Source organism: Myotis brandtii, unplaced genomic scaffold, assembly GCF_000412655.1.
Source record: "Myotis brandtii unplaced genomic scaffold, ASM41265v1 scaffold382, whole genome shotgun sequence".
NCBI lineage: Eukaryota > Metazoa > Chordata > Mammalia > Chiroptera > Vespertilionidae > Myotis > Myotis brandtii.
In genome coordinates this window covers 624,490-638,638 of record NW_005364671.1, presented here as the reverse complement: position 1 = coordinate 638,638, position 14,149 = coordinate 624,490, and the positions used below count along the sequence as shown (strand labels likewise).

The 14,149-nt window shown below is 37.4% G+C and overlaps 1 protein-coding gene across 3 annotated transcripts in view; it reads right to left on the bottom strand.

Moving 5' to 3' along the window:
* NRD1 (nardilysin (N-arginine dibasic convertase)) overlaps window positions 1-14,149 on the bottom strand; it is an 80,539-nt gene that overhangs the window by 59,454 nt on the left and 6,936 nt on the right. For all 3 annotated transcript variants that reach the window (XR_001363331.1, XM_005872482.2, XM_005872483.2), the window contains exon 2: window positions 2,850-3,201. Coding sequence is in view for 2 of the 3 variants with exons in the window: in XM_005872482.2 (XP_005872544.1) it covers window positions 2,850-3,201 (352 nt within the window). In the remaining variant the exon portion in view is untranslated. The remainder of the gene's footprint in view (window positions 1-2,849; window positions 3,202-14,149) is intronic.

Here is a 14,149-nt window from a genome sequence, read left to right as displayed (position 1 = left end):
GCCCCAACCCCCTGATCGGCCCTGCTCTGTGCGTGACAGGGGGTGGCGCCGCAACTTCCCTATCTACCCGGCCTTGAGTGTGACAGGGGGCGGTGCCCCAACCCCCCAAGCGGCTGTACCCTGAGCGTGACTAGGGGTGGCATCGCAACCTCCCGATCCGCCCTGCTCTGTCATGACAGGGGGCAGCGCCCCAACTCCCCAATCGGCCCTGCTCTGAGCCCGACCAGGGGCTGCACCTAGGGATTGGGCCTGCCCTCTGCCACCCAGGAGTGGGCCTAAGCCAGCAGGTCATTATCTCCTGAGGGGTCCCAGACTGTGAGAGGGCACAGGATGGGCTGAGGGACCCCCTCTCCCCCGCCCCGCTAGTGCACAAATTTTTGTGCACTGGGCCTCTAGTTAAATCATAAAACCACTGCAAAACTCTATGCTATTCTTAAGCCTACTCTTATCTAAACTACTATATCTCCCTTTTGCAGACACTTACTCATTCAATGAATATAAACCATTTTCCATTATTATAATCATGGGATCTTTCCTTTCACTAATGTACCCACTATTTCTGAATCAAAACAATTTGATCTCCTCTTCAAACTACATTAGGTTCCTCAATTCTTTTCTAATATCACCCAGAAAATTAACTATCAATATTTTATGAAGGAATATACCATACTGAGTTCTCAGAAAAGGCAGTATCTAAACTCTTTTTTAAAGGATCATTAGAATCTGACCTTGCTGCTTCTAGAAGAATTAAACATTTTGAATTTGATCAACAGAAACAAAATAAAAAGGAATACCAAAAATACTGCATACACATCTTCATCTGTCAAAGGGATTCACCATTGCTATATAAATCTAAGGTATTTTACTACGTCTTGACAGTAAAATTGACTGTCAAGACAACTTTTAAAATTTAGCCTGAGTTTTGCTTATCAATTGATAGAAGATATAAAAAAGTCCAAAGCACAAGAAAAGCCACTAATAAATATAGAAAGAAATTTATAGATAGGGAATGTTCAGTTATGAAGTTATAACACAATCAGTCTTAGAGCTAAAATGGACCTCAAAAAATATGTAATCTAATCCTGTTTTAGAAATGAGTAAAAAAATAAGAAAATGAAAAGGCCTAAGATCATTCAGAAACATACGGACAGAGTCAGAATTAGAACTCAGATTTCCTGATTGTCAGTATTGTTTCCACTCTGTCAGTATTCCTCCTTTCTGTTAATATTCTATGTAGAACTATGAGATCTATTTTAAAGTGAACTTATTAATTCCCAATTTATTTATAAAGATCTTAGTATAGACCAGTGATGGCGAACCTTTTGAGCTCGGCATGTCAGCATTTTGAAAAACCCTAACTTAACTCTGGTGCCTTGTCACATATAGAAATTTTTTGATATATGCAACCATAGTAAAACAAAGATTTATATTTTTGATATTTATTTTATATATTTAAATGCCATTTAACAAAGAAAAATCAACCAAAAAAATGAGTTCGCATGTCACCTCTGACATGCGTGTCATAGGTTCGCCATCACTGGTATAGACTATCAAGTGGCATATATGCATTTCCCCCCCACCCACCCCAGTATTTTGGTTTTCCAAGCTAAAACCATTTGACCTATCATGCCATACCAAAACAGTCATTACTCATAATATGAATAGCAAGGAGCAAATAAGATTCAATCCCTTCACAACTTAGTGAAAGAACTGGCACAATCTTCTTTAAAAAATAATTTTTACAGAAGAGTGACTATCAAAGGATTTATTTAAAACCTATCTATTACTTGTATCTCACGCCTTCAAATCTTTGAGGACTGATCACTTTATAATCTAATACATCTGACATCTAGATTTTAGTCTTAGTAATCTGAACTTTAATTCATTTGTATGTGGACTATACATGTTAAATGTACTATCAATATTCAAAAAACTAGCTTTAACATTTGACCAATTCCACTTTAATGCCTAGAAAATATGACCCACTAATATAGGTACTTCCAACTGCAAAAAGGAGGCATATTTCAAAAGATATCCAAAGATTGAAATTCTCCCTATTAATCCTCTTTATTTATTCATTGATTGTTATATATCACACTAAGATCAACTCCTCACTTCTATTTCAATTCTTCCAATTTACTTGTAAGTTATCCAGATTTTTGGTGCTTTCTCATATAAAAGGAGAGAAATCATGTTCAATTACCCATATGAGGACTCTTAGAACTATAGTCCCAGGTGAGGATTCTATACTATCCCTGTTCTTCTTCTTTTTCCATTCTCTCCAAGGATAATATTCTTTCTTATTCCTCTATCCAAGGCTAAAAACTATGCAGATCCTCACCTCTCAGCATTTGTTTGGAAATATATAATATGCATAAATACAGATATATCGAAATATTACCAGTGATTACCTCTGAGAGTTATGGTTATTTTTTAAATATTTTTATTAATTTTTGTTTATTTTATTTTTTTAGAGAGAGAGAGAAACATCAGTGTGAGAGAGAACCATCCATCAGTTGCCTCCCACATACCCCGACTGACCAGGGACTGAACCGAAACCTAGGTATGGTTCGAACAGCAACCTGGGTACGTGCCCTGACTGGAATCGACTGAGCCACACTGGCCAGGGTTATTTTGTCTGTCTTTATTCTCCATGTTTCTATAATAAACATTTGTCACTTTTATAATCAGAGCAAAATGTTTATAAATGTAACCTTTATGCAAAATTGACCTTTGCTGAAGATCAAAAGATACAGATTTCATTTTTGCCATTAAAAAATAAAACATAAGTTTAGAACTTATCCCAAAGAATTTCCAAATTAGAAAAAGATATAATAGACATGAATCACCTGTTTTTCAGTGGCTTTCTTTCTGGCTTCTGCCCTCTCTTCTAATTCTTCTAATTCATTAACTTCAGCATCAAGATCATTGTTATCATGCTCATCAACATCATCAAACTCATTTTCATCATCAAAACCTTCTTCATCATCGTCTTCTATTTCAGCTCCAGAATCTTCATCATCATCATCATCATCCTCGTCGTCATCATCATCGTCGTCGTCATCATCATCATCATCATCATCTTCTTCGTCATCTTCTTCCTCTTCGTCTTCATCATCTGTTGCGTCTCCTGTTTTACCTTCTGTATTACTTAGGTCTGAAATCAAAAGTGCCTGCAAGCCATTTCGTAATTTGATGTATCTAAAACAAAACAAAACAAAATACATTTGAGTCAGCAATTTATTAGAATACACAATACAAGTGATCAGCTTAGCAAAAATTTTGTAAAAATTCAAGTACACACAGGAAAACCAACACTATTTTAAATTAAACTAATCAAAGTGGTTGTTCTGGGAGGGGAACCTCAAAAAAGCTTATCAGTTTCTGAGTAGTTGAAAAGAAAGGATGAGAGACACTACATTGTATTTTATATACAGTGGTGGGCAAAAGTAGGTTTACAGTTGTGAATACGCAAGTTTATTATTGTATTATTATTTATTATTTTCCAAATGAATGACTATAAACCTACTTTTGCCCACCCCTATATACAGTGTATATTTTAAATTACCATTTACATTTTTAAATTTTAAACTATGAAAATAGTTATTCAAAAACCAAATCTTGGTACTATATACAGTGGTGGGCAAAAGTAGGTTTACAGTTGTGAATACGCAAGTTTATTATTGTATTATTATTTATTATTTTCCAAATGAATGACTATAAACCTACTTTTGCCCACCCCTATATACAGTGTATATTTTAAATTACCATTTACATTTTTAAATTTTAAACTATGAAAATAGTTATTCAAAAACCAAATCTTAGAAGTTAAAGCCCCCACTCAGACCACCTTACTATTTTTTTAGTTTGTAAGTATTTAATAAACATTCTACCATACCAGAAGACTTAAGAGAAACATATCCCCCAATGTATGGAGCAGTCATGTAAGCTTAAACATTAAAGCAAAATCTCATACATTTAAACTCTGTTGGTTCCCTTTGATACAATGTATTTGATATTTTATACCAGTCACCAAAGCTGCTTTTATGGACTAAAAATTGAATATAGCTCTAAGAAAACAATCCCACAGCAGAGAGATGATTATCCTATTTTAGTAAAACTGCTATGCCAGTTTGATGACGGGTGCCTACTACAAACCTGTTTATACTCATTCTTACGTGTTATTCAATAAGCATTTACTTAGCAGCTTTTTAAAAATATTTTTTTATTGATGTCAGAGAAGGGAGAGGGAGAGATAGAAACATCAATGATGAGTGAGAATCATCAATTGGCAGCTTCCTGCATGCCCCTACTGGGGATTGAGCCCCCAACTGCATGTGCCCTGACCTGGAAGCCAACCGTGACATCCTGGTTTATACGTTGATGCTCAAACACTGAGCCACATTGGCCAGGCTGCTTAGCAGCTTTTAATGTATTAGATACCATGCTACATTAAGGGTAAAAAAGAATAAAACCACATTCCTCACCATCAGGTACTCACTGTCTAGTACCATGCAATACAATTAAGCCAGTACAATACAAATTGACAGAAGTAAACACATAGTATTAGAAAGAAGGAAGCAATCAGGGAAGGCCTGTGAGACAAGGCACACTTAATTTGAGCCTTGCCGATAAGAAAAAAGTTCGTCTAGCAGAAAGTGAAAATATTAAGGTACAAAGAAAAGAAGGACTTGATTAAGAAAGAAGACTGAATACATGGCTTTATCTCTCTCCTTTCCATATCAAAAATCGCATTTAAATAACCTCAATACTCCAGCTTACTCCTCACCCCCATCCAACACACATACCTCAAATCTATCCTCAGCAGCCTGAATAAAGCAGATCAAGAATGTGATAGGCTAAACTGTTTTCCCGATAGTCTTTTGCAAAAATCCTAACCTCTAATACCTCAGAATGTGACTGCATTTAGAAACAGGGCCTTTACAGAGATTATTACGTTACAATGAGGCCATTATAGTGGCCCTAATCTAATCTGACTGTTGTTTTTGAAAGAAGAAATTTGGATCCATAGACATTGGACATGTCCACACACACATGAAAGGCCATGTGAGGACATAGCATGAAGGTGGCCATCTGCAAGCCAAAGAGAGAGACCTCAGAAGAAACCAAACCTAACACCTTGACCTTGGACTTCTAGGTGGACTTGGACTCCAGAAATGAAGAAAAACAAGGTTCTGTTGTTTAAGTCACCCAGTGTTGTTGCAGCCCTAAGGGTCCATATAATGTTCCCCCACTACCTATACAACCTCCTTTCCCACCCCACTCTTTATTCATTTTTTTGTTGTTGTTCTGACCAAATAACTTTATTGTTGTTTCTTTAACATTCCAAACAGGGCCTTCGTGATTGCTATTCCATCAGCTCTTGCCCCAGATGAGTATTTGCATGGCTGCTCCATCTCTTTCAAATCTTTGCTGAAATGCCCACTTTTCAGAAATGCCTTTTCTAACCATAGTATCTAAGATAGCACCCCAGTCAATCTCTATCCTCTTTTATCCTGCTTTAACATTTTTCACACCACTTATCATCACTTGACTTTTTTTCTTATTGTTCTTATGTGGGCCTTTAGAATGTCAGCTCAAAGGGCAAGGCTTTTCTTTTCTTTCACAAGCACCTAAGACATTGCTTGGTACTTAGGGAATATTTAAGAAACATTTGTTGAACAAAAAATGTTACTGCCTAAAGAGGGCCTGATATATGATAGGCACTTAAAACTGACAAAGTGAAACAAAATATCAGCTAAAATCTAATACCTAGTTTCATAAAGATAAATATTATAAGTATACATGTATACATTAAATGTATATAAAGGTATAGCAAATGAAATAAGAGGATACAAAACAAATGTAACAGTAATCCTACATAATAAAAGGCTAATATGCAAATCAACCAAACGGCAAAACGACTGGTTGCTATGACATGCACTGACCACCAGGGAGCAGATGCTCAACACAGGAGTTGCCCCCTGATGGTCAGTGCATTTCCATAGAGGGAGCACTGCTCAACCAGAAGCTGGCTCATGGCTGGCCAGCGCAGAGGCAGTGGCAGGAGCCTCTCTCACCTCCGCAGCAGCACTAAGCCATTAGTCAGGCATCCCCCAAGGGCTCCCGGGCTGCCAGAGGGATGTCTACCTGCCAGCTTAGGCCCAACCCCCCCAGGGGGCAGGCCTAAGCCTGCAGGTGGACATCCCCCAAGGGGTCCCGGACTGCGAGAGGGTGCAGGCCAGGCTGAGGGACCACACCAAGTGCACAAATTTTCATGCACCAGGCCTCTAGTGTGTGTGTGTGTGTATGGAGAGGAATAGAAGTAAAACAGGATACAAGAACTTCTGTGCCTTAATTTATAATTTCTATACTTTTTCAATTTTTTGTAATGAAAACATGTCCATTTATTATTTGTATAATAAAAGTAATTTAATAAAAACCCAAAACCCACTCCTTAACAAATTAACAACACATACACACACACACAAAGTCCTTTGTTTTATAGAGGACTAACTCCACTAAGTCAACATCAAATCCATTTAAAGACAGTCAAGGATAAAATGCTCTTTATCATCACTTCTAGTCAACACTACATTGGAAGTCCTAATCAATAAAAAAAGATTCAAAATATACATAAATAGAAAAATTATGAGGCCAAGATAGTGAAAGCTAAAACAAATAATTGCAAAATATGACTACCTAGAGAATTAAAGAAAAATTTTTAAAATGAGTAATAAAGAGTTCAGCTAAGTATCCAAAATCAAGAACCATGAACAAAAAGCATGAACTTTCCTATGTAGCAAAGATAACTTATTAAAATGAGATTTAAATAAAAGCTCCTATTCACAAAAGCAACAAACTATAAAATACTTAAATATAAACCTAATAACAATAGCTCACATTTTAAATGTATTAACTTGCATGTCTTAACCCACTTAATCTTCCTAATAACCCTAAAGAGGTATTATTCCCATATTACAGATGAGGAAACTAAAGTACAACGAAGGTTTGTCCAAGCTTACCAGGAACTGAACTCAAGCAGCATGGCACTAGAACCCATTCTTTTCACTACTACTAAACACAGCATACATAAGGAAAACTAGAAAACTTTACAGAGAATTCATACCATACTGTTGGGTGGGAATACCCAATATTGCAAAGACATAAATTCTTCCCCCAAATTAACGTATATAATATTCAAGGCAATTCCACTTTTAAAATCCCAAAGATTTTTGTGGAACTTGATATACTGACTCTAAAATTCATGTCGATGAGAAACACAAAAAATGCCAAGAACATTTAAAAAAAAAATGTTTTAATCCTCACCTGAGGAATATACCTTTTTTTAAATTGATTTCAGGGAGAGAGAGGGAGAGAGAGAAAGAGAAACAGAAACACTGATTTGAGAAACATCCCTCGGTTGCCTCCCATATATGCTCCGACCAGGGATGAAACCGCAACCTGGGCATATGACCTGACTGGGAGTCAAACCCATACCTTCTGGTGTATGGAACAGGACAACACTCCAACCAACTGAGCCACACCTGCCAGGGACCAAGAACATTTTGAAAAGGGACAACAATGAGGGGGAACTGCCTTACCAATTATAAAAAGTCTTTTAAAGCAATTGAAATTAAACAGTCTACTGGTACAGGAACACCTACAGATGAAAGAGAACAGGTTCTAGAAACCGAGAAATGTTTATAATACTATTGCAACACTGTTTATTATAATTCAATAAATGGTGCTGAAACAAAAGACAATTCACTTAGGGAGAAAAACTAGCCATCTATCTCTACCTTACACTCAACACATAAATAAATCCCAGATAGATTAGAGAGCTAAAAGGAAAAAGCATTCTAAAAGTATTTAAGAGACAATAGTTATAACACTGGAATAAGATAATTTGTGCTAAACAAGACATAAAATCCAGAAGCTATAAAGGAAAAAATAGAAAGATTTCACGACATTCTAATTTAAAACTTTTTTAGAACAAAACATCATAAACAAAATCAAAGAGCAAAATGCACACTGAAAGAAAACACTAACAGAGAACATTCATAAAAGAGAAATATTGGAAATCACCCAAATGTCCACAGGTAGGAGAATATGCAATAAATTATCCTTTAGCCACACTATACCATAATTCAAGATTTCATTTTCATTACAGTGAGAAAATAGCAACTTGGGTTCTAGCCTTAAATTGTTATTTCTAGGCCTAATAGATAGTGCTCAATCATTTTAGGTCCAAAGAGCATACCTGAAGAGATCAACCAAAGAACTTGTATGCATAACCCACGGACACAGACAATAGGGTGGTGGAGGCCTGGGGTGGGGGATAGGGGCAGGCAATAAGGGGTCAATGGGAGAAAAAGAGGTACATATGTAATACTTTCAACAATATTTTTTTTAAAAAAGAGCATACCTGGGGAGCTAACTTTGTAATTATACAACTTGTCATTACCTTTCCCTAAATCATGTGGTCTCAAACATTTATATGTATATATAATTATTTTTGGAAAGGTGGGGTTCTTCTAAGATGTCAATCTTTCTCAAAAAAAAAGAAAGAAAGAAAGAAAAGAAAACAAACTCTCTTCTAACTTATTTAAGCTGTCTTCCTTTATTTGGCTTCATTATCCCACTGCTCCTGTACTGAAAATAAAAGCTGAAGTCGATTTTTCAAACCATTTTCAAAACTCAAAAATACGGAATTATTTTCTTTATAATAAAGTAGCCATCAACTCATTTTTATTTGTTATTTGAGAAACCAACTTTTGTTATCCGCTTTCAGTCACTAAAATTACCAGTTAAGAGTTCATGTATTTAAATCCAAGTACATATACTGAGACAATCTTGGGGGGTATTTTAATCAAGCTACTAAAATTATTAACATTATGAAGGTTGAGGCATAATGAAAGACTCCATTCTTTAACTTTCCAGTCCTGTATCTATCTATATATATTTCCAGATAACCCTCTAATTGCCACCTGGTTATCCCCTGAATGACTCATGTATATATCCATCTGATAACCATTACCCAAACCACTGGGATGTCACCAGACCTCCTGGCACCCATCTTCTGGACCATCTGGCATGCATCATCCTCACTGCCTGACATCTGACTGACAACCATCCTGGACCAATCCTAGGGCTAAGAACTTAGTAGAACTGATAATTCTCAACACTGTACTTTTTACTATAAAAACTTTTAACCTTCCTTTCTTCTTTGAAACATTTCTGGGCTTTTGCCTAGCTGTGTTTCCCATTTGCAAATTTCAACACTCTTAAATAATTCTCTATCATTTATTTCTAGCAACCCTCTGAGTTCATTTGGCAAGACTAAGCATTCATTACAATATTCCCAACTCACAGGATTGCAACAATCAGAAAAATTAAAAAATTTAAAATAAAATCTCAGTAGAGTAAAATTTCTTCACAAAAGTTAAAAATGAAATTAGAACAAAATTAAGTTTCTAAGTGGCTCATTTGTTAGCCAAGCAAGTGAGTTAGCCAACAAGTGAGTTAGATTGTGTTGGTAGCAGCTGAAGAAATTTATCCACAGAAAATAAACTTGCTTAAGGCTATCAGACTTGGGGTGAGAACTATTGCAAAAAGAGTTGACATACTAGAAATATTGAGTCAAATAAAAACAAAGCAAATCATTAAGATTTTGGTCTTGATATTACCAATACTGCTGGGTTGTTGTTTATTTGAGGAGTCAGGGCCAATTTTGAAGCAACTGAGGAATTAGCCTCTATGAATATTATTGTATGTTGTTATTAATCCTCACCCAAGGATATTTTTTTTCCATTGGTTGCCTCCCACACTCGCCCCAGGTCGGCAGATCGAGGCTGCAACCGATGTCCGAAGTCCGTGCCCTTGACTGGAATTGAACCTGCCACCCTTCAGTCCATGGGCCGACGCTCTAACCTTTTAGCCACACAGGCTAGGGCCTCTATGAATATTCTTCATGGAAGAACTAGAGACAAGATCATTTTCAAAGAGGTTGAGAAAACAAGAATACAATACAACCTAAAATGTTACCACATTTATGTTGGTAAAAACATGTATAGAGCAGAAGAAAAGCTTTAGCTGGACAAATTTATCTTTGGTGAGGTGTTTCCAAGCCTATGATTATTTATTGTCTTATTCATCAGCAGTACTTTGCAAAAAATACATGAATCTATCATGTCGTAGTGAACCAGTGGTGTTATTTGCTCTTGTAAACTTTACAATCACTAATTCTGTGAAATTTTATCAGAAATACAAGCAGAATTTCTTGAATTGCCCTTACTGTGGAGTAGTTTGATAGTTTAGCAATGGGAACATTTTACTGCAATGTTTTGAGCCAAGACTGAAGATTTTCAACCAGTATTATCAAACCTCAAATGGCTTTGGAAATTAGCTTCTGCTGCAGACTTGATATGTTTCTTAATGAACTGAACTCAAATTACAAAACAGTACTTATATGCAAACTTATCTTATGGTAAAGTCATTTCAACAACTAATGTTATCTGAATCACAAGTAATGGGAAACTGCTTTTTACACACACACTCCTGTGCTATCAAAGTTAAAAGACAAAGTCCTATCTCCATTTGCACACAAATTTGTAGCAATATGTTTTCCAAGCAAACTACAGTTCTAATAGTGTTTTTCAGACCTTGGTGTAAGCCCTTTTAACTGTGCTACTGAGGAGCTTCCACCTAATTTTCAATCATTAATTTACAATGTAATGAGACATGCTAAAAGGCAAAGATATCAGAAAAGATTCTAATAGAATTTTATAAATGCCTTTTAAGTGATAAATATGCTCAAGTAAAATCACATGCTCATGGACTGATATGAGTATTTGGCAGTACCTGTCAGTGTGAAAGCACATTTTCAAAGATGAAGTATGTAAAATCGTATTACAAATCATTAAGAGGCGGACATTTGCAATCACTTGATGACAGGGAACACTAACTTTGACCCCCTCCAAAAGCAAAATATATTCCCAATAAATAGAATTCCATTCTTCTCACTAGCAGACCTGTATTACACTAAGAAAATTACTTAAACTTAGTAAAAAAATTTTATTAAAAATTTGCAGAAATTTTTTCTTTCCTGTTATATAAATACCTATATGATAGCCTCAATTTTTCCTCTTGATTGACAAAGCCCAAAATATTTGTTATCTAGCCCTTTACAGAAAACATTTGGTAACCTCTGGGATACATTATTTTTAAAACATGTGCTCAGACAACTGGTAGTCCATATACATATATATATAGTTTGTTTGTTGGTTTATTTTTGTTAATCCTGACCCGAGGATATTTTTTCCATTGATTTTTAGAAAGGAAGAAAGAAACATCAATGTGAGAGAGACATACCAATTGATTGTCTCCCGCACTAGCCCTGACCAGGCAGGGGATCAAACCTACAACCCAGGTATGTGTCCTTGACCAGGAATTGAACCCACGACCCTTTGATACTCAGGCCAACACTCTAAACACTGAGTGGCACTGGCTAGGGCTGGTTATCCATATTTTTAAAAAACAGTAATAAAATTAGATCCTTACTTAAATGTAAAAAGCAAAACTGCAAAACTTTTAGAAGACAAGAATATGAAAAAAGCACAAACCATAAATAAAAATATGAATAAATCTGATTAAATTTTAAGAGTTTCCTTTTTTTTCTTGGTTAATCATTACTCACCTGAGGGTATTTTTCCCACTGATTTCCAAAGAGAGTGGAAGGAAGGGGAGAAGAGAGGGAGAGAGAAACTTTGATGTGAGAGACACATCAATTGGTTGCCTCCAGGAGGTGTGGATGGACCCTGCAACCCAGGTACTAGCCCTTGACCAGGAATCAAACCCAAGACCCTTTGGTGTGTGAGCTGACACTCTAAACACTGAACAAATGGGCCAGGGAAAATTTTAACTTTCTAAACAAAAGGTAAAGATAAGCTATTATCTTAGGAAATATATTTGCAATTTGTATAACCAACAAAGAATTAGTATTTAAAATATGTAAAGAATTCTTACAAGTCAACTTAAAAAAGGAAAAGACACAACCCAATAAAAAATGGGCCATTGATAAAAGGATAAATCCAAATGTTCAGGAAACACGAAATACTGCTAATAATTAGGGAAATACAAATAAAATATTTTTAAAAGAGAAAAATATTTCCCACAGATCAGATTCTCAATAATTTTTTTTTTAAATCTAACATTAAGAGTCAGGAGGAGCCGAAACCGGTTTGGCTCGGTGGATAGAGCGTCGGCCTGCGGACTGAGAGGTCCCAGGTTCGATTCCGGTCAAGGGCATGTACCTGGGTTGCAGGCACGTCCCCAGTGGTGGATGTGCAGGAGGCAGCTGATCGATGTTTCTCTCTCATCGATGTTTCTAACTCTCTATCTCTCTCCCTTCCTCTCTGTGGAAAATCAATAAAATATATTTAAAAAAAAAAAAAAAGTCAGGAGGAATGTATAAAAGCAGGAGCTCTCATGCTCTATTTGTATAAACGTAAACTAGTATGACTAATTATAAAGACTATTATGGCAATATCTAGTAGGGTTTAAAATAAATTGTTTCACTTATAGGCATACTAGAGGACCAGTGCATGAATTCATGCACCGGTGGGGTCCCTCAGCCTGGCCAGTGACCAAGGCCTATCGGGGGGCCAGCCAGCCAGGGGGAGGGACCCTGGAAGGTTGGCCAGCCAGCCCCCTGATAGGGGCCTATGGGGGGCCAGTTGGCAGGAGGGAGTGACCGTGGAGGTTGGCCGGCCAGCTGGCCTTTAATCGAGGCCATGTGGGGGGGAGGCGTCTCGGCCAGACGGGGGGGAGGAGCATGGGAGGTTGGCCGGTGGGGGAGGGGGAGGACCCACAGGAGGTTGGCCGGCTGGGGGGAGGGGCCACGGGAGGCTGGCTGTGGAAGTGCACTGACCACCAGGGGGCAGCTCCTGCATTGAGCATCTGCCCCCTGGTGGTCAGTGGACGTCATAGCGACTGGTCAACGTCATTCTGGTCATTCTGTCAGAACAATCTCTTAGGCTTTTATATATATAGATACTGTGGATGAAAAAGGGACCACATACTAAACCAGACAAGCTGAGGGGAGGCCTACATGGTGAATCTTTACAAACTTAAGAGACCAAAAGTAACCACATAGGATGGTCTGAACATAAAAATTCCTAACTAAAAGTGGGTAGTCACACCCTACGCATGTAGCTTCCTTGACAAGGATCAATTTTTACCTTAAGAGAGGCTGTATGTTGTCTTTTTGCATCTAAGGTAACACATACCTTTTAAATGTCAGAGTAATTTCCTTTTCCAGTCCCCTCAAGGCACACCTACCACAAGCAGAGCAGAGACTACAGAACTCCTCAATGTTATCTTGTTCCTCAAATACCATCTCTCTATGCTGTAAATGTTAACTATCTTGTGTCCACCAATGTAAAAGAAGTGTCTCTCCATTTTACTTTTTATCCAATCCCAGATATTTTCCTGTTTTGCTTTCTCCCATCCCCTAATCTACCAAAAATAGATTTCACATAAACATCTGTCTTATCCTTTTATTCTAAAGTATAAAATAAACTGCAAAACTGCCATTCTCTGGAGTCTTCTCAATTTGTTGAGATTTTGCTTCCCAACAATTGTCATCAGTTTGGTTCAAATAAGCTCATAAAAATGCTCTATAGGTTTAGATATTTCTTATGTCAATAATACATCTATTCTATCCTATCTACTAATAGACAAACATGGTAATTAACCGTAACTTCACTACCCTTCCCATTGACTAATCAAGGCGATATGCAAATTAACTGCCAACCAAGATGGCGGCCGGCAGCCAGGCAGCTGAAGCGAACAGGAGGCTTGCTTGCTCCAGTGATGGAGGAAGCCAAGGTTCCCCGCCTGCCGCTGCTGGCCTCTGAGCTGCACTCTAAGACAATGTTGCAATTATAGAAGCTAAACAATCCCCAGAAACCTGCTTTCAGCCAGCCAGGCCTCAGAGCTTAGAGCGGCAGTGATGGCAACAATGTTTCAATTATAGAAGCTAAACCCAGATACCTGCTTTCAGCCAGCCGCAGCCTCAGAGCTGGAGCCGGGCCTCAGAGCTGGAGCCGGCTCTCAGCTCCAGTGACAGCTATAGAAGGTAAATAAA